Source organism: Elephantulus edwardii, unplaced genomic scaffold (genome assembly GCF_000299155.1).
Source record: "Elephantulus edwardii isolate Elephantulus edwardi_28Jun2011 unplaced genomic scaffold, EleEdw1.0 scaffold00144, whole genome shotgun sequence".
Taxonomy (NCBI): Eukaryota; Metazoa; Chordata; class Mammalia; order Macroscelidea; family Macroscelididae; genus Elephantulus; species Elephantulus edwardii.
The window spans coordinates 2,831,899-2,854,297 of record NW_006399894.1 but is presented as its reverse complement, the minus strand read 5'-3'; the positions used below and the strand labels follow the sequence as shown (position 1 = coordinate 2,854,297).

The 22,399-nt window shown below is 37.0% G+C and overlaps 1 protein-coding gene across 2 annotated transcripts in view; it reads left to right on the top strand.

Annotated features, from left to right (window-relative positions):
* The window catches only part of GRID2 (glutamate receptor, ionotropic, delta 2), a 2,375,079-nt gene that overhangs the window by 1,344,235 nt on the left and 1,008,445 nt on the right, over positions 1–22,399 (top strand). For both annotated transcript variants that reach the window (XM_006894480.1, XM_006894479.1), the window contains one exon: positions 18,883–18,936. In XM_006894480.1, the coding sequence (XP_006894542.1) occupies positions 18,883–18,936 (54 nt within the window). The remainder of the gene's footprint in view (positions 1–18,882; positions 18,937–22,399) is intronic.

The following is a 22,399-nucleotide window of genomic DNA, read 5'->3' as shown; positions in this document are numbered from 1 at the left end:
AATCTTTGTTTTTTGTTTTTATTTTGGGTTTTGGGTTGTTTGTTTGTTGTTGGTTGGTTTTTTTGTTTTTGCTTTGTTTTGTTTTGTTTTTATGTTGAACTTCGGCCCATATTGAAGACTACAGTTCTTGAGCTTCTATAGGAAACACTTCAGGTACTCCTAAGTTTTGGCAAGCAAAGTTGTGTCATCTGAATACTGCAGGATGTGGATAAGTTTTCCTCTCGTACTGATGTCACCTTTCTCCTCATAAAGTGCAGCCTCCTGAATGGATATGTTCTGCATATAGATTGAAAAGATATGAAGATAAGGCACATTCTTGACTCACTCTTTTTCTTATTTTGAACCATACAGTTTACCTTGCTGTGTTCTGACGACTGCTTCCAAGTGCCCCACATAATACAATTTGAGAAATGCTGATATAAGGTATAGTGTTGCTATAGATGAAAAGCCAGGAAGGAAGTTGTTTTTTAATATTTTCTGGCTACTTGTTCCAAATAACTGCAGTGTGTCCTCTCCCCAGGCATACTGCTCACTGTTCTCCAGCTGACGATTTGGACTTGGGAGGTTTAGGGAATCTCACACCTGATATCTTACTGATGCAGGTGTACAGAAGCCACTGGAGCCCTTTTGCATAAATGTGTATTATTTAGCACATCCTAAAAAGCAAACAGGTTTAATTTAGTTAAGACACAAGGCTGAATGAAAAGTAGAGTGTTGCTATTATTGTTTAGTCAATTAAATTGTTCTCTGTAGTCACAGACACTCTTCCACATATATTACCATTGAGATTCACTCTCTGGCAGGGGTTTTGATTCCTTTGCCACAGATTGTCTTATATTTAGCACATCCAAAGATCTCAAAATGATGGAAGACACCATGATAAATTGTCAGGCTTTTCTAGAGATTCAGAAGCTCTAAAGATCCTGCCAGTGACAGATGGTTTGTCCTTACTCATTGCTTGTCTTACTGACAGGATTCTAGCCCCCACCTGTATCCCCACCTATTTTTTATTCAATTCCTTTAGAGTGATTTTAGCTTCTTGGAAATAGGGCAACTTTCATCTTTTTTTTTTTCATATAATCACATTTCAGTATATCAGTATGGCATAAACATAAAAGACAGCATGGTCCGTGTACATTGTTGTTGTCAGATGCCATCAAGTCTACTGTGACTCATAGAGACTCTATGAACAATGGATCTTCCTCTATGCTGTGCCATCTTTATCACGGATAAATTCGAGGCCATTGTTATAGTCATTGTGTGGATTCATCTTGTGGAACGTCTTCGTATCTTATGCTTACCCTCCACTTTTCCAAACATGACATCCTTTTCCAACGATCAGCTTTTCCCAGTAACAAGCCCAAATACATGAGAGGAAACTTCATCATCCTTGAATTTTCTCTAAGACAAATTTGTTTTGGTTTCTTTCTTTTTTTCCTTTTTCTTTTCTTTATTTTTTTTTTTTTTTTGCATTCTATAGGATACAAGTATTGTAAAGTAAAAAGTGAATTATGGAAAAGAAAGTGAATTATGAGGCAGGAGGATGAGAAGCATCAGAGTACCCAGGAAAATCACAGTTCAGTTTCTTCCGTCATTTAAATAATAAAACTCTCATATGTCTGGGTGGTTTGTTCTTGTTTTTTAATTATTTTTTTCCTTATTAACATACATAACTTGCATAGGCCAAATATTTTAGGAAGTATTTCTTTAGCCATTATTTTCATAAAATAGATATGGTTTTGTTGTTGTTAGATGTCATCAAGTCAAACACACCTCATATTGACCCTATGAACAACAGATCTGAATCCCGTCCTATCCTGTGCTGCTCTCATAATCTCTGCTATACCTGAGCCCATTGCAATAGTCACTGCATCCATCTGGTTGAAGGTCTTCCTTTCTTTTGCTGACTCCTCTCCTCTTTACCATGTCCTGCTTCAGGGAATAGCTCCCCCTAACAACATGCTCAATGTAGATGAGACAAAGTGTTGTAATCTTTGCCTTCAAGAAGCACTCCAGTTACACTTTCTCTAAGATGTATCAGCTTTTTGTTTTAGCAGTCCATGGGATATTCACTGCTCTTCTTCCATGCCACAGCACAAAAGCATCAATTCTTCTGCCATCCTCATTCATTAAACAGCATTTTGATGCATAAGAAGTGATTGAAAAATGGTATGGCCTGAATCAGGCATACCTTAGTCTTCAAACTGACATCATTGCTCCCTAGTAATTTGGATATTGAGACTTTCCAAATGCAATATACCTTTTTATCTCTTAACTGCTGTTTTCAAGTCTGTTGATTACCATTCGAATGACATAATATTTTCTACTAATCTAACAACTTTAAGTTTTTGCTATGAAGCATAATTAGTATTTGTTCATTTACAAAACAATTTCAAGAATCCACAAAATAAGACAAGACAATTATATTACTGTCATGTTATGGGATATGAAATAAATCTTCACTGGGGGGGGAAATAAATCTTTTATTCAGGTTCTTAATGTCTATACAATTTAGAAACATATTCACAGATCTAAGATGGTGATACAGTACTTTGGGAAGGGAAGTTGGAGAAAGGAAACTATTTCTCCTGGTTGAGTAACTGCAATGAGAAATATGAAAATGTTAATATTAATTTTTTTACCATTTTATTGTAGTAAAGATATTTGTAACAAAATTTTGCCAATTCTATATTGTTGTTGTTATGTGCTATTGAGTTACTTGTGACTCACAGTGACCCTATGCATAATAATAACTCTGAACCCTATTCTATCCTGAGCCAATCTCACTGTCTCTGACATAACTACACTCATTACTCAGTTATTGTGTCAATCCATCTCATCCAGGGTGTTCCTGTCCTACACTGTTCCTCAACACTCTCCAAAGACTGGACCCTCTAGCTGCATGACCAAAGTATATAAGACGAAATCTCAAAGTCCTTGCCTCCAAAAAGCAGCTTGGTTTCACCCTCTCCAGGACAAACCTGTTAGTTATCTTGGCAGTCCATGGTATGTTCAAAACTCTTCTCCAGCATCACAACTCAAAGGCATCAATACTCCTTCTGTCATCCTGGGTCATTGTACAGCTCTTTGATGCATAGCAAGTAATTAGAAGCTTGTAAACAGGAGTGCAAACAGAATCTTGTACTCCAGGGTTCATTGCAGCATTGTTCACAATAAGCAAAAGGTGGAAACCACCTAAATGTCCATTGACAGAAGAATAAACAAGATGCACTACAAGCATACGATGAAATATTTGAACTCATTTAAAAAATTAATATTGGTTTACACACAAAGATCATTAAATTAATATACATTGTTTGTTACACCAGACTTTCCCCCTTTCCTTTACCAGTATACCTCTCCACTCACCAAATTATTTTGATGAAATATTTGCACTCATTGCTCTTTAGTTGGAACTGATACATAGCTGACCCTTGAGTAGATTTTTTCAGAGGCTGTAAATTGCATTGGAGGAGATTGCCTATCTTCCTTCCTCATACCAGGTAGTATATTAGAAATGCCTACCTTTGTGTTGACAATGCAACTTCTTACCCACTAGGCCACCAGAGCAGCCTGATGAAAAATTACTTATGTTAAAGCATGCTTGAACTTTAAAAATATATTATGCGAAGTGAAATAATGTCATAAAAAAATGTTACAATACCTTCTTAAATCCTTTATCCAGAAGTTAGTTATCCCTTGAAGTTACTGTTGCTTTTGGCCAAATACTTCCTTGTTGTCCTTGCCATGAAGTTGGTTCTAACTCATTGTAGGCTTGTGTGTCCAATAGAATGACTTCGTAGAGTTTTCATTGCTGAAATTCAGAAATTTCATTTCAGAAATTTCAGAGTCATTCCTTTCAAAAATGGATCACTAAGCCTGCCTTCAGAGAGCCTCTAGGAGGGTTTACACAGCTGACCTCTCTGCTAAGAGTCAAGCTCCTAACCATTTGCCCTATCCAGTATTCCACTGAAGTGTGTCAATGGAGAGAAATTAGTACAATAAAATGGTAAGAAGTTAGAACATGAGTATGATGGAAATTTCTCTAAAATAAAAGCTCAAATATTTTCCACTGAAAGTAGAGATAGAAAAGTAGTTTAAAAGTAAAATTAATGACATTATATTGAGATTTACTATGATTTTCAATAAATGTTTCTTAAAAAATACTCACCTATCTCACTGTATATTTTCTCAAATTTGATAATATTCTTTATAAATTTTAAATTTAGACTAATAGAAAGAATTACATTTAGAACATGTCCATTCTACCTATATTATCTGTTTAAGTAAAAGAACTCAAAGTCTACCAGTTAGTTTCTAAGGATTTACATCATTGAACACCTTATCATAGTGTGTGTGTGTGTGTGTGTGTGTGTGTGTGTGTACATGTGAAAACGTGCCAGAGGGTCAGCTATGGGTTGGTTCTTACTTGACAGCATACAACCACAAAATATTTGTGTGTGTGTGTATGTGTGTGTGTATAAGAAGCAGTCCTCAGAACAGAGCAAGGGAACACTGCATGGTTCAAAACCGGCGAAGGAGTACATCAGAGATGCATCCTGTCCCCATAGCTTTTCAATCTGTATGCGGAACAGATCATTCAGGAAGCAGGGATTTATAAGGAGTGTGGCAGCAAGATTGGAGGAAGACTCATTAACTATCTACAACATGCAGATGACACAATCTTGCTTGCTGAAACTGAAGAGTACCTAAAGCTCTTGCTGCAAAAGGTCAAGGACTATAATCTTCAATATGATTGAAACTTAACATCAAGAAGACAAAGATTCTCACCACTGGGCCAATTGGCAGCACTATATTAGGAGAAAAGATTGAGGTGGTTAGCAATTACAACTTGCTCGGATCCACAATCAACACTCTTAAAATCAGCAGTCAGGAAATCAAAAGATGATTTGTATTGGCAAAATCTGCTGTCATGGATCTTTCCAGACTGCTGAAGAGTAAAGATGTCAGTCTAGATACAAAGGTGCATCTAATCCAGGCCATGATTTTCTCAATTACTTGTTATGCTTCTGAGAGCTGGGCAATGACTGAGGATGACAGAAGAACTGATGCCTTTGAAATGTGGTGCTGGAGAAGAGTCTTGAACATACCATAGACCACCAAGAAAACAAATAGGTTTGTTTTTGAGAGGATGAAACCAAGTCTCTTCTCGAAGGCTAGGATTTTGAAGCCCTGTTCATTTACTTTGGGCCTGTGGCCAGGACAGACTGGTCCTTCGAGAAGGACATCATGCTCAGAAGTGTGGACAGACAGCACAGGAAAGAGAGACCCTGGGTGAGATGGACTGACATAGTAACTGGGACAATGGAGGTTGTTGAGTCAGAATTAGTGAGACTGGCTCAGGACAGGGAGGGGGTCAGAGCTCTGTGCGTAGGTCACCATACATTGGAGGTGACTCGATGGCACATAACAATAACATTCTATGACAGATTTGGAAGCAGGAATGGCATTCATTTCCTAAATAACATATCTCCAGAAACTCTATGAACTTTGATAAATGTTGATAGTTGTAGAGATATTCAGGCATTTTGTTCCTATGGTCGCTATAAGTTGTGCTTGACTCAAAGGCAAAACAACAACAACAACAACAATAATTACGTATATTGTTTTTGTGAAGTGCCATCGAGTTGAGTATGACTTACAGCAACACCATGAACGAAAGATCTGAAACCAGTTCTGTCCTGCGCCATCCTCACACTTCCTGACATACAGGAGCCCATTGCATCAGTCACCATGTCAATCCACCTGATTGAGTTCCTTCCTCTCCTTTGCCGAACCTCCACCCTTCCCAACATCATATTCTTCTCCAAGGAATAGCACCTCCAGCAATATGTCCAGTGTATGTTAGGCAAAGCCTCATCATTCTTGCTTGCAAAGAGTACTCTATCTGCACTCTCTCCAAGACATAACTATTTGTTTTCTTGATTCTCCATGGAATGTTTGATGCTCTTCTCTAACACTACAGCTTAAAGGCATCATTTCTTTTTCTGTCATCCTTATTCATTGTCCAGGTCCCAGATGTATAATCAGAAAGACTATGGCCTGAATCAGACTCACCTTAGTCCTCAAACTGACGTCACTACTCCTCAATAATTTGGAAAGGTCCTAACTGCTGATGTTTCTATTGCAATACATATCCTTATTTTCTTACTGCTCATATCAAGGGTGTTAAGTGTGGATCCAAGCAAGATGAAGCTATTGATAGTTTAAATCTCCTCTCCATTCGTCATGACATGGCCTCTTGGTCCAATAGTAAGAATCTTTGTTTTATTGATACTGAGATGCAATCCATACTGAAGGCTGCATTCTTTGATGTTCTCCAACAAATGCTTCAAATCCTCCTCATTTTCAGTAAGCAAGGTTATGTCATCTGCATAACACATGTTATTGATGAGTTTCCCTCCAATCCTGATGCCACACTCCTTCATAGAGTCCAGCTTCTTGGATAATTTTCTCAGCACATATATTGAACAGGTATAGAGACAGAATATATCCCTGACACACTCCCTTCCCAATTTCAAGACAACCAGCGCTCCCCTGCTCTGTTCACACAACGGCCTGCTGACTGTTAAACAAAGAGGATATTTATAGTAGTGTAGTAGCAGAGTCCAGATTGAAAGATAGTTTGAATGTGGAATATTAATAACAAACATAGTTTAACAGTTGGTATATGGAATATTCATAGCTTGAATGTTGGAAAATTGGATATTGCTAAAAATGAAATGGAACACATGAATATTGACATACTAGGCATTAGTGAGATATGATAGTCCAGCTATGACCACTTTGAATCTGATAATCATATGATATTTTTGCAGGGAATGAAAAACAGAAGAATAACAGCGTTGCATTCATAATAAAAAAGTCAATTTTAATTTCTATCCTGAAATGCAATATTGTGAGTGATAGGATAATATCCATATCTATACAGGGAATACCCATTAACATGACTATTATTCAAGTTTATGTTTCTACATCTAGTGCCAAAGAGAAAGAAATGGAAAATTTTTACCAAGCAGTCCCAAGTGAGAAAGATCCGTCATCTCCTCTAGTGCAATTTACAAAAAATTTCCTGAAAGTCAGCTAAGAATTGGTTTAAACTCAGACAATGAGTTTGAGCAGAATTTGTGTGTTTGTGTGGGCGTGTGTATGTGTATGTGTGTATCTGGTGGCCTGTAGGAAAATAGCTACAATCTTGAAAATACATGGTTTGGATCTGTGGGAGAAGAATGAACAGTCTGCTCCTTTTGAAAGCAATTTACTGCCTTTAAAAATCCACCCGAAGATCAGCTATTAATTACTTCCAACTTAATAGTACAACAAATATAAATATATGGACAGAGATATAACGTTGTTGTTATTGATTACTCTCAAGTTGAGCATAGCAACCCAATGGATAAAATACCTGAAGGCTTTCCATAACTATTGTAATTTCTCAGAATATATATATATATATATATATAAAATAGACACACACCACAAACCACTTACTAAATATTCCTTGTGCCTTTGAGCGTATCTTTTTAATTGCTGCTGTTGTTATGTGCCATAGAGTTGCCTGTGACTCATATGTTAGCTCTGAAGCTTGCCCTGTCCTGGGCCACTCTCACTGACACTGACACACCTACCCCCATTGCTCTACTCATTGTATCAATCCATTTTATCTGGAGTCTTCCTCTCCCGCTCTGTCTCTCTACCTTTCTGAGCATGATGTCTTTCTCAAAGGGTGGGTCCCTCCTGGGCACATGCCCAAAATATGTAAGACGAAGCTTCAAAATCCTAGTATACACTTAGAAATTTGGTTTCACTCTTTTACAGACTTATTTGTTTTCTTGGTTGTCCATGATATGTTCAAGACTCTTCTCCATCACCACAATAGAAAGGCATCAATTCTCTATTATCCCCAATCATCCTCAGCTCTCTGATGCATAGCAAGTAGTTGAGAATATCATGGACTGGATGAGGTACACATTAATCTCTAGACTGACATTGTTATTTCTGAGTACTCTGGAAAGTTCTCTGACAGTAGATTTACCTAGTGCAATTCATCTTTTGATATCCTGACTGCTGGTATCAAGAGTGTTGATTGTGGAGCTGAGTAAGCTGAAACTGTGAACAACCTCAATCTCATATCCATCCATCATGGTGTTGCCAGTTGGCCCAGTGGTGAGAATTTTTGTCTTCTTAATGTTGAGCTTCAATTCATATTGAAGACTACAATCCTTGACCTTATGCACAAAGTGTTCCAGGCCCACCTCAGTTTCAGCTAGCAAGGTTGCGTGAATTTAAAACAGAGCGATGACTTTGAATAACATTCATGACATTCAATTGAAATATCTCAAGGCCCTCATGCCAGTTTATTGGTTATGCATGACAATATTAACCTAGACTTCAGAAAATTGTGTTGCTTTTTATGATGCACAGCTTTTCTGAAAGTGATTGGAAACATTAATTTTCTGTGTACAATCCTGTAATAAAAAGTCTTCAAAGTGTTCTAACTTTGTTGTTGTTGTATGTGCTGTCCAGTTAGAAATTACTAATAGCTGGCCCTCCAGTGAGTTTTCAAAGGCAGTAAATCACATTGCAGGAGATTTCCCATCATTTTTTCTTAGTGTATTTAAACCTTATGCCTTTAGTATTGCAGCACAGCTTCTTACTAGTGAACCACTGTGGTTGTTGTTGTGAGGTGCTCTGAATTACCACTCTTAGCAACCCTAAGAAAAACAGATCTTAATCCTATTCTATTGTCTGCCCTCCTCAGAATCTCCAACATACATTGGAGGTGACTCGATGGCACATAACAATAACATTCTATGACAGATTTGGAAGCAGGAATGGCATTCATTTCCTAAATAACATACCTCCAGAAACTCTATGAACTTTGATAAATGTTGATAGTTGTAGAGATATTCAGGCATTTTGTTCCTATGGTCGCTATAAGTTGTGCTTGACTCAAAGGCAAACAACAACAACAACAACAACAACAATTACGTATATTGTTTTTGTGAAGTGCCATCGAGTTGAGTATGACTTACAGCAACACCACGAACGAAAGATCTGAAACCAGTTCTGTCCTGCGCCATCCTCACACTTCCTGACACACAGGAGCCCATTGCAGCAGTCACCATGTCAATCCACCTGATTGAGTTCCTTCCTCTCCTTTGCCGAACCTCCACCCTTCCCAACATCATATTCTTCTCCAAGGAATAGCACCTCCAGCAATATGTCCAATGTATGTTAGGCAAAGCCTCATCATTCTTGCTTCCAAAGAGTACTCTATCTGCACTCTCTCCAAGACATAGCTATTTGTTTTCTTGATTCTCCATGGAATGGAGAACAAGAATCAAGAACACTTCCAGAGGCATGTTATGAAGCAAACATAATCCTAATACCAAGTCCAGGCCAAAACATAATAAAAACACAAAACTATAGACGGATATCTCAAATGGACATAGATGCAAATATCCTTAACAAAGTCCTGACCAATAGAATACAACACAACAGTACATTTAAAAAATCATCATGAACAAGTGGGATTCAAAATGAGTATGCAAGGATGGTCCAGCACAAGAAAAATAATCAAATTAATTCACCACCTTAATAAAGCAAACAATCAGAATTATATGATCCTAGCAATTAATAGAGCTATGGCATTTCTAACAGTCCTTCCTGATTAAAACATTCATCAAAATAGGAATAGAAGGGAATTTCCTCAACATAGTGAAAAGTATGTATGGAAATCCAAGAGCCAATATTATTCTCAATGGAGAAAGACAAAAAGCATTTTCCTTGCAGTCAGGGACCAGACAAGGATGCCCACTGTAACCACTTCTATTCAGTATTTTATTGAAAGTACTTACTAGGGAACTACAACAAGAGAAGAAACTAAATAACATTTAGAGAGTCAAAGAGATGGTTAATCTGTCACTACTTTCAGATGATATGATAGTGACACAGAGAACCCCAAGGATGCTACAAAAAACCTGTTAGATTTAGTGGACCAGTTTACTAGGGTGGTGGGATACAAGATCAAAATACAAAAGTCAATGGGATTCCTCTACAGTAACAAAGAAAACTCAGAAAAGGAAACCAAGAAAGCAATACCATTTATAATAGACAGCCACAAACTGAGATACTTGAGACTGAACCTGACGAGAGACAGAAAAGACATGTATAAAAAACCCCTGTTTTTACGTGCCATCGAGTTACTTGTGTAACTCTACGTACTACTCGAACTCTGTTTTATCCCGACCCACTCTTATTAACTGACACACTTACTCCCTTATCCCAGTGACTGAGTCAATCCATCTCATCACGTGTCTTTCTCTCTTGTGCTGTCCCTCCACCCTCCCAAACATAATGTCCATTTTCAATGAATTGTCCCTCCTTACAACATGCCCAAAGTATGTCAGAAGCTTTAGAATCCTTCCCATTAAGTAGCAGCCTGGTTTCACCCTCTCTCTCCTCAGATGATAGGCCTGGCAATTTGTTTCCAAAAGGTGTTAGTCTTATAAATACTAGCGAGTTGAGATCTGCCACACATATTTTGGTTTAAATGGAGTCCGAATCAACTAAAAGACATCAGGAATATTCTGATAAACTTTGAAGGTAGATTCCCTCCCCTTACTAGCCATGTTACATTTAATGAGTTAACTGGGACAAAATCTTGGGTATGAGTTATTTTAGAACAAATGAGTCTCAAAAACCTGACACAGACCTGAGAGTCTGAGGACCTACTAAAAACTGCAGTAGATTCTTTCTTTAAAATATGCTTTGAGACAAGTGGGTGAAGTGAATTTCACCTCACTTGTACAAATGGTTCAAAGATTCCCAGTATCTACTTCAATACAGAAATAATGATTTAGAATCTAGTTCTAAATATATTTCACATATTAATATACATTATATTTATTTAAGTATAAGTAGTTTTTTATATTATTGATTGCCATCGATTTGAGGTCATCTCATAGGACTGTATGAACAAAAGACTTAATATAACTATATATTTAAATACATATTGTTTATATATATTTGTCTATTTGTATCTTTTGTTTCAAATTCATACAGCTAAAGTAGCTTGTGTTTTAACACTCATGAGTAAAATCAAGAATAAGGGTTATTTCTTGCTAGCTGAACACAAAGGTGATCCCATTGTATTTATATTACTTTTAACTGAGAGGGAAATTTATTTGTAAGTGAGGCATTGGAATAGATGAGCAATCTTTGTGCTGTGGACAAATTATCAACCGATTATTATTAGTACATTTTTTTATTTAGTTCATGCACGTTGTTTCACAAAACATAAACTTTTCACTTAAATTTCACAGATAAAGCTGAATTCTCAGAGCATGTAAATTTTAACCTAATCTTAACATATGGCACCAAAATAACCCAATCCAACCCAGAGCCACCAAGTTGATTCTGACTTATGACTGTATAGGACACAGCAGAATTTCCCTTAGCGTTTCCGTGAGTGTAAGTCATTACAAAAGCAGACTGACTTATCTCTCCGACAAAACAGCTGGTGGGTTCAAGCTTTTAGGCTAACAGTCAAATGATTAATCAACTGTGCCAATAATAGTGCAACAATGAATGAATGGAAACCCAAAATCTCTGTAAATGTTTATGAAAATTAATAAAATATAATTATAGAAAAAAAACTGTGCCAATAAGCCTTCTCTGCCCATTCATTAAGAGGGGATGTGTGTGAGGGAGAGAGAGAAGTACACTTTCTTGATTCAATCCAGATACCTAGATTTGCTCTAACTTGTATTTCTTGAAATGCTTATGGAGTTCTTTCATTTCTGACACCTGTCGTTTCTAATAAATCATTATGATTTATGTCTAATATGAAGAAAGATAAAGAAAAAATTAGGAATGAAAGCTTCCATTTCTTACTGGCATAACATGATATTTTTAAAATAAAATTGGGAAGTATTAGATTTTCTGCATTAAATTTACCAGTAACCTGAGTATGTGCGCATAAGGTGAAGGACTGCAGTCTCTAATATGGATTACATCTCAACATTATGAAAACAAAGATTCTCACACCTGGACTGACTAGAAGTATCATGCTAGATGGAGAAAAGATTGAGGTTGTTAATTTCATCTTGCTCAAATCCACTCTTAGAGCAAACAGTTGGGAAATAAAAAAAGATGAGTTGCTTTGGGGGTGTCTTCTGTCAGAGCACTAAAGAGCAACGATGCCAGTAGAGAAACTAAGATTCAGCTGTTACAGGCCATGGTCTTCTCAATTGTTTGCTATGTATTTGAGAGCCGGACAATGAATAAGGATGAGAGAACAAGATTTTATACCTTTAAGTTGTGGTGCTAGAAAAGAGTATTGAACATACTATGGACTGTGAAGAAAAAAAATTAACCAAACCAACAAACAACAAACCAACAAGTCTGTCCTGGAGAGGGTGAGCTAGGTTGCTCCTTGGGGGGCAAGGACTTTGAAACTTCATGTCACATACTTTGGCCATATGGCTATGAAAGACCAGTGCTTGGAGAAGGACATCATACTTGGAAGGGAGAGGGTCGGTGCGGTAGAGGAGATGGAGTGACATGGTGACTGGACAATCAACGGGGACAGGTTTGTCAGAGATGGTAAGATTAGCTCAGCTCAGGATAGCTCAGAATTCAGTGGTATTGCTCATAGGCTTGCTATGAGTAGTAGTAGACCTGACAGCACATAAGAACAACAGAAACAAATATAAGTAGAAAGTGCTTATTCCTATGTTATCATTTACACATTCAGACTCAATAGGGTATACATCAAAATAGTAATAATTTAGGTTAATATTTTAAAAGTACAAATAACAGCATATATTGAAAAATCATTGGATCACATAACAATAATTTTTCAATTGGAAAACACTCTGTTATTCTACATATATTCCAGTAAGTGTTTCTCAGTATCACAAAGAGTAACCAACCACCACATGGTTATCCCAAAATGACTTCCTAAAAGTTACCAGAAAGTATCTTCATGTGAAACTTAAATATCAGGTATTGTTGCTGCAAATGACATAATAATATAATAAAATAATTTCTACAACTTATTTACACATTTCAGGAAAATTATTTAGAATATATATGTTGTTATGTGCCATTGAGTCGCCTGTGACTCATAGCAACCCTCTGTACAACAGCCCTAAACCCTGCTCTGTCCTGTGCCAATCTCACTTCTCCAACACCCCCACCCCGATTACCCCAGTCACTGAATCAATCCACCTAATGCTTCCCCTCCTGTGCTGTCCCTCCCAAGCATGATGTCCCTCTCCAAGCACTGGGCCCTCCTTAAAACATGTCCAAAGGATGTAAAAGTCTCGGAATCCTTGCCTCGAAGGAGCAGCCTGGTTTAACCCTTTCCAGGATGAACCTGTTTGCTTTCTTAGCAGTCCATGACACATTCAATACTGTTCTCCAGCACCACAGCTCAAAGGCATCAATTCTCCTTCTATCCTCCCTATTCAATGCCCAACTCTTTAATGCATAACAACTGATTACAAAGATCATGTCTTGTATCATGTGCACCTTAGTCTCCAGAGTTACACCATTGCTCTTCAGCACTTTGGAGAGGTCGCTAACAGCAGACTTTCCCACCACAATACATCTTTTAATTTCTGGGCTGCTGGTGCCAAGAGTGTTGACTGTGGAGCCAAGCAAACTAAAGCAGTGAATAATCTCAATCTCTTCATCATCCTTCCTGTTGCTGCCAATTTGTCCTGTGGTGAGAATCTTTGTCAATTGGCAGAATATATGATGTAATTTAAAAGAATAGTACAAAAGTGATTCGTACACACACCTACAGACACACATCACCAGACAGACAGACACATACACAGAAACACAGGAAGCTTAGATTTTTTTAATAAAATGTGGAAATCACATATTTGTCCAAATTAAATTACTTAAGATTCTTTATGCATACATTTCTTACCCTCCCTGTTGGTGTTGTTACATACCATTGTGTCACCTGCAACTCACAGTGACCCTATGTACAAAAGCTCTGAAGCCTACCCTATCTTGAGCCAGTCTCACTGAATCCAACACTCCTGTCCCCATGCCTACAGTTACTGTATCAGTCCATTTTATCCCGGGCCTCTCTCTCCTGTGCTGTCCCTCCACCCTTCCACACATGATGTCCTTCTCCAAGGACTAGTCCCTCCTGTCCACGTGCCCAAAGTATGTGAGATAGAGCTTCAGTATCCTTGCCTCCAAGGAGAAACAGACTTGGTTTTATCATCTTCAATACAGATCTGCTTGTTCTTTTGGTCCATAGTATGTCTGATACTCTTCTCCAGCACCACAACTTAAAGGCATCATTCTTCTTCTGTCATCTTCAGTCATTGTCCAGCTCTCTCATACATAACAAATAATCACAAAGAACATGGCCTGGATCAGGCATATCTGAGTCCCTAGATTGGTATCATTACTTGTTAGGATTTTGGAGAGGACCCTGACAGCAGACAATGCAATTTGTCTCTTGATTTCCTGACTGCTGGTGCCAAAAGTGTTGATCATGGAGACAAGCATGTTAAAATTGTTAACAGCTTCAATCTTTTCTCCATCTATTATAGTGCTTCTAACTGGCTCAGTGGTGAGAAACTTTGTCTTCTTCGTGGTAAGCTTCAATCCATACTGAAAACGATATTCCTTGACCTTCTGTAGCAAACACTTCAGGTCTTGCTCAGTTTCAGCAGGCAAGGTTGTGTCATTGGTCAAATGTAGGTTGTTGTATCTTCCTCCAATCCTGATGCCACATTCCTCTTTATAAAGTCCAACCTCCTGGATGATCTTTCACATATACAGATTATAAAGTTATAGAAACAGGATGGATCCCTGACACACTCATTCCCTGACTTTAAACCATGATGTGTTTCCCTGCTCTATTCCGAGCAGTGCCTACTGATGTAAGTATAGGTTTCCCAAGAGCATAATCAAGTGTTCTAGGATTCCCATTCTTCTCAAGGTTAGCCACAATTTGCTGTGATACACACAGTCAAATGCACTTGCTAGTCAATGAGACATATAAAGACATTCCTCTGGTACTCTTTGCTTTCAGCCAAGATCCATCTGACATTGGTGATAATGTCTCGAATGCCACTATCACTTCTTAATCTAGTTTGCATTTCCAATAGTTCTCTGTCAATGTACTGTTCCAGTAATTTCTGGATAATCTTCAGCAGGATTTTATTTGCACATGATACTGGTGATATCATTCAATAATTTCCACACTTTGTCAGGTCACTTTTTTTTTTTTTTGCTTTTAATGGGAATAAATTAGGATCTCTTTCAGTTAGCTGTCCCAGTAGTTGTCCTCCAGATTTCTTGACACAACCTGATAAGCACGTTCAGGGCTGCATCTGTTTGTCGCAACATGTCAATTGGTTTTCCATCAACTCCTGGGGGCCTTTATTTTGGCCAATTCCTTCAGAGCAGCTTTAACTTCCTCCTTCACCACCATTACTTTTCGACCATATTGTTTCATAAAATCCTTCTGTGTCCATCAATTCTTTTTGGTACAGAGCCTCCGTGTACATCTTCCATACTCTATTAATGCTTCCTGGATCATTCAATATTCTGCCCACAGCATCCTTAAGAATTGACACTAGAGGCTTGCATTTTCTCTTCAATTCTTTCAGCTTAAGAATGCCAAGGGAGTTCATTCCTTTTGATTTTCTTACACCAGCTTTTTGCATATTACATTATAATACTTTGCTTTGTCTTCCAGAGCTGCTCTTTGAAATCATGTTTAGTTCCCTATTTTCTTCCCTTTCCTTTGGCTTCTCAGTGCTCTAGTCTAATATTGAGAGTCTCTTCTGACATTCATTTCGGTCTTATTTCCCTCCTATGTATTTGTAATGACCTTTCACATTCTTCATGAGTGCTATTTTTTTTATATCCTTCCACAGCTCATCTGGTCTTTATCCATTAATGTTTAAGGCCTCAAACTTGTTCTTGAGTTTATTTTTATATTCATGTGGGGTGGGGATAGATTAAAAGTTAAATTTTTATTCCTGTGGACTGATTTGACCTTCTTTCGCTTCAGAATGAATTTGCATATGAGAAGGTAATAGCCTATTCCACTGTCAGCACCTGGTGTTGTTTTGACTGCTGATATTTAGCTTCTTTAGTGATTTTTTTCCACCAGTGTAATTTATCTGATTTCTGTGCAAGTCATCAGGTAAAATCTATGTGTAGTTACCATTTATGTTTTTTTATAAAAGATATTTGTAAATTATTAAATTATCAATTCTTCAAAATTCTTTCTATCTCGAGTCTCATTTCTGTCACCAAGTATATTTTTCCAACTACTGATTCTCTTCTCTATTCCCAACTTTTGTATTCTAGCCACTCATTATTATTAATGTATGTTGTTGCAAGTTTGATCCATTTCTGACTGAAAAAGTCTGTATAAATCATCTATTTCCTCCTTTTTGGCTCTGGTTGGTTCATATATATAAATGATAGTGGTATTCGCTGAATTTTCTTGCATGCAAATGGATATTATCCTGTTGCTCCCAACATTGTATTTTAAAATGGATCTAGAAATGACATTTAAAATTATTAAATCTACCCTATTTTTATTCATATTTTTATCTCCAGCATAATAGAGAATATGATTGCCTGATTCAAAATGTCCCATGTCAATCCATCTCATTTCACCAATACCCAGTATGTCAGTATCTATGCTTTCCATTTTTTTCTGATACCATGCCTTCCTACATTTATAATTCACACATTCCATGTTTTGATCATTACTGTCCACTTACAACTGCTGTTCCTCCTCATTTATGTTTCCAAATTTAAGGGCTCAGCCTCTGGTGCTGTATCTGCTAGTCGACTCTAAGTGTACTCTTTGTACAGAGTTTTTGAAGGCCTGTTACTTCAGAAGTGGATGGCCAATCCCTTTTCCTAGTCTCTCTTAATTTGGATGCTCAGCTTTAGAAGAATATCCGATTGTTGTTGTTGTTGATTTCCTTAAAGTCGAGCACAACTCATAGCAACCCTATGAACAAAATGCCAGAAGCCCCTCTACAACTATCGACATTTATCAAAGTTCATAGTGTTTTCAGTTAGGAAGTAGATGCCATTCCTGCTTCCAAAGAGGACCATACACAAATGTAATATTGTGGGAATTTTGTTTTTAATAGGTATAACCAAGCCTTGGCCAAGAGTTTACAGACAAACATTTTACCAAAAGGAGTATATGAAAGACACTTCCCCACTACAGAAGTAACCAACTGATTCAGCGTCCGTTCCTTGCCCCATCCTTGCCACCCATGGCCCCCACCCCTTGGCTCCTGTGTCTTGCCCTGTCCCTTTCGCTGCTCCACCAGCATCTCCTTACACTCCATCCTACCCCTGCCCAGCACCTCCTTCTCCCCATCCGACCCTTGACATGATGCCTCAGGCCTCAAGTCACTTACTTGATACCTCACACTTCACGCAGCTGCTGATCTCTGATGCTGTTGTTGCCAGTGTCTCTTTAGTGTAGGAAGTTCTAAGTCCAAATCCCATGTTTCAGCTTTAGGAAATTATTTCTGTCTGAGACAATACTGGGAAAGTCCTTGTCCCTGAGCTGTTGCTCCAGTACTGTTGTCTTGTGTCTTGTGACTTAACTTTCCTGTTACCTATTTTTGACATTTCCTCTCTCTCCCTTACATTTATTTTGTGATTTGTGTGAAAGTTTACAAAACAAATCATTTACTTTTTTTTCAATCATTCATGCATATTTTTTCATAATATTAATAGCTAGACAATGGATGCTTTATTAGAATGGGGAAAGGAAGGACAACATGGAATGAATAGATTCATTCTATGTTGTCCTTCCTTTCCCCATTCTAATAAAGCATCCATTGTCTAGCTATTAATTTTCTATTCCTTCCACTCCTCCCTAGTAGTCATATCAGATTAATTCTCTCCATATAGAAACTTTTCTTCAGCTTTTATTAAGGTGGTCATATACAGTATCTGTCCTTTTGTGACTTATTTTACTCAGCATAATGTCCTGTAGACTCATCTATGTTGTGTAGTGTTTCATAAATTCTTCATTGTTTTTCAATGCTACACAGTACTCATTGTGTGAGTGTGAAATAGTTTCTCTATCCATTTGCTCTTTGATGGCACCTGGGTTATTTCCGTGTCTTTGCTATTTTGAGTAATGGTGCAATAAACCTGGATGTTCTTATGCAGCTCTTATTTCTTCAGGGAATATTCCTAGTAGTTCTTTTCATGTTATTAGCACTCTAAAAGCCACTGAAATTACCCACCCATCCCTTAATGCTAACATCCTGTCAATTGCTTTTAGTCTTTACATCTAGATAATTTTATAATTGGGTTTCCTTGAAACACATAGCATAGTGCTTGTCGGAGAACATAGATAGAGCTTTTCACCTTGTCAAGGAAATAACAAGAGCTGTTTATTTTGTTTAAAGTGTACCTTAAGCATCTACAAAGGGAAGCAGTGGAAGAGAATATTGAACGGAAAGCAAATTGTGGAGGAATATGCAATTACATATTTACTTTTTAATTAATAGAAACTTATCAAGGTTTATTTGGAATGTCAAATTATACTTGAAATCAAAATCACAATACATTATTAATAACATCTGTTGTGGTGTAACCTACCTATGTTTTTATAGACTTCTAATCATATTTTCAAACTTACTTAATAAGGCAAGGGAAAATGCAATGGTTCCTACAGCATATTCCTAAAGATTTTCTATCTTTAGCTGAATGACAAGAGCCTTTCTAAGACATAACTTATTTATTCTTTTTGTTTATAAAGTATACTGATTTAATTTAGTTTTTTTTCATGATTAATACTGTGTGGTTTATTTTCTTTTCTAGGTTGTGGAGACTAATTTGGTTGCTTTTGACTGTCACTGGATCATTATAAATGAGGTAAAACAAACTATGTGTTGTCATCTGTGGGTCTTGTTTTCATAAATGTATTGACATTGAATTATATTCTAAGGTCTTGAATTTCCAAGTGGAAATAGTACATGAAGTAAACTTTCAGCATACTGAGTGGATGCTGTTCAACAAAAATAGAATGAAGACTTTTTAAAACAGAAATTATAAAGCATTTTGCAAATAAAATAAATGGAGACATTCTTCCCTACTCAGTGGTTTGTTCCCCCCTTCCTCCCCCCCATCAAGTCATTTCTATTGGTTCACACTGTCAGCTTATGGAGATCATCTTTCCACAAAGTGCAATTGTTCTTTGTAACTTCAGTGACTTTTTCTCCAATGGAGTGCTTATGTTTCGTTTATATTTTAATGCTATTTCTAGAAATCTTAAACCCCCTTTCTTACAAGAGACCGATTAAGTAGTTGTAAGTATGAATGTAAATTTATCGAGACAGATTTTTTTCTTTAAGAGTAAATTCTCACTTATCATGACCCTATTGAATGAAGTATAACTGTCTCCTGAGGTTTCCAAGCTGGTAAATGTTTATAGATACAGACTGCCACATCAACCTCTTCCAGAGTGACTGCTGGATTTGAATCAATGACCTTTTGTTTATCAGATCTAACCAGTGAAATACCAGATTTCATCCTTATCGAAAAATGCAATTTCTTCAAAATATTGACTTATCAATTCTCCTGGAAGTAGCTAGTGAGTTAGAAATGTTCACCTTTGTTTAACAACCATGTACTTAACTGGTAAGCCACCAGAGCTCCTTATTCCATTAAAACCTGCCAATCATATTCAGGAAAGATAATAGGAATAAAGAAATAATGTGATCACCGGTGTTTATTTTTAATCATACATCTTATGTATAATGAAATAGACTACCTAAAGGTAATTATAAATGTATTTATAATGCAAAGTGTTTTAGCCTAGGGACAAAAAAAAGAACAGTTTTTGTTAAAATTCTGGTGTTATGAGTTATAACCAACAAAATAAATTCAGTTCCAGTTATATGCATATACTTCCAGCATCAATAATGATGTTAATCAAATATCTAATTTTGATATATATAACAGCTGAAATTTTTACCTATCCCATATCTGAAATCTCACAACTAAAATTTTGCATTTGTAAAATAATATAAAGTCTTCCATGCTTAAGTGCAAGATTAGGGTAACAATGGCTGTGATGGTTAAGATTTTGTGTTGCCATGTCTGGACCATGATTCTCTGTGATGTGGTACTTAGTTATTATACTGATGATGTTACTTAGTGGTTTGTTCAGGCTGGCTTTAGAAGAGGCCATAGCACTAGGGATATCATAACCAATGTTAGACAGTCTTTAGCCAAAATCAGAGTATATCAGAGGAATGTTTATCTGTGTTTCATTGACTATGTATGCAAAGGCATTTGACTGTGTGAATCACAACAAATTGAGAAGAATGAGGATCCCAGAACACTTAATTGTGTTAATGTAAAACCTATACTTGGACCAGAAAGCAGTTGTTAGAACAAAGCAGGGAAACACTGCACGGTTCAGATCAGGAAAAGCATGAGTCAGGGACGCCTCCTATCTTCATACCTTTTCAATATACATGCAGAACAGATCATTTGGGAGACAGGACTTTATGAGAAGGAAGGTGGCATCAAGATTGGAGAAGACTTATCAACGACCTGTGTTATGCAGATGACACCACGTTGCTTGCTGAAACTGAGGAGGACGTGAGGCATTTGCTGCAGAAAGCCAAGAACTGTAGTTTGCAATATGAGTTGAAGCTCAACATCAAGAACACAAAAATTTTCCCTTACTATGCCAATTGGCAGCTTCATTATAGATGAAGAAGAGATTGAAATTATTACTAACTTCAGCTTATTTGGTTCCATTATCCACTCTTGGCACCAGCAGTTAGGAAATCAAAAGACAAATTGCATTGGGAAAGTCTGCCTCCAGGGACCTTACTAGAGTATGGAAGAGCAACAATGTCAGTCTGGAGACTAAGGTGCACCTGATACAGGCCATGATCTTTGCATTTATTTGCTATGTAGATGAACGCTGCTGCACAAGCATGATATCCTTCTCTAAGGAATAGCCTCTGCTAGCAATATGCCCAAATCATATGAGACCAAGCTTTGTCATCCTTACCTCCAAGGTGCAATCTGATTTTGCCTTCTCGAAGACTATTTGTTTATGATTAAATTGTGCTTTTCCGAAATCCTCACATTAAATGTACCTGTGAGGTTTACTTTTTGATGGAATTCTAATGTTTGCTAATTTTTTTATACGTCTTAATTTTCTAACTTAGTGTTCAAATATCAGGACAGAAGAAAGGACAAATTGGAGGAAATTTATTAAACTTTCATGGGATTTTTAAAACTTAGATATTTCCATTTCTATTTTTATAGAAAATACAAGATTCAAGGAAATTTAATATTTTTGCCAGTGTTTCAAAATTTTTAATTTATCTCAGAAATGTTTGTCTTTGGTTATTTATTTGCTAAAGAACTTTGTTGAAATAGAGTTCCTCTATTCCTTTTCTTTTTATTTTGCCCTTACCTTCTTATAGGAAGTTCTGGTGGTCTAGTGTTAATACTGAAACTGTGCTGCAGTCTCAGAGTCACACAGTTCATATCCACTAACTGCTCTATGAGGAAAGTATGGGCAGTCTCCTTCTGTGCGCTTTATTACCACTGAAAATTTGCTGGAGGGTCACTAATGGGTCAGTTCTGACTTGATGGCACACAACAATACAAAGCATTTTCTTATATAGCATATTGTTGCACAGTGTATAGTATAACTCACCAGCACTCCCTATGTCCTGAAGAACAAACCGATATTTTGATAGTTCACATTAATAAAGGGAAAAAATTAATCAAAACGAATAATCATAATAGTAGTTTACTATAAACTTCAAAATAACACTCTCACTCTTGAACACTTTAATATGTTCCTTTGCAGTGGATTTTCCCAATGCAGTTAGTCAGTTGGCTCTCTATAGATGGTGATAAAATGAAATCACTGACAAATTCAATCTTTTCTCCATTCATCTTGTGGCCCAACTGCAAAGATTTTAATTTTCTTTATGTAATGTATACTAACAGTGATGTGCCAATCGTGGTAATGGGCACCCATGGTGGACAGTGTAGGCGGGAGCTTCCCGACTAAATCAAGCCTGGAAGCAGGAGCGGCATCCACTTCTGAAATGGCTTGCCTCCAGAAACTCTTATGTACGAACAGTGCTCAGGCTGTTTGTTCATAGGGTTGCTATGAGTCGTCTACGACTCGACGGCATTGAACAACAACAACAACAGTGTATACTAATGGGTATAATATTTGAGCTCTATCAATAACTACTTGAAATATTTCTTATCTATCTTTTTAAAGTCTAAATGTTAATCTAAGTCTTCTTCCTTTTCATCTATCTTTCTTTTTAGATTTTTTTTTATTGTGAAG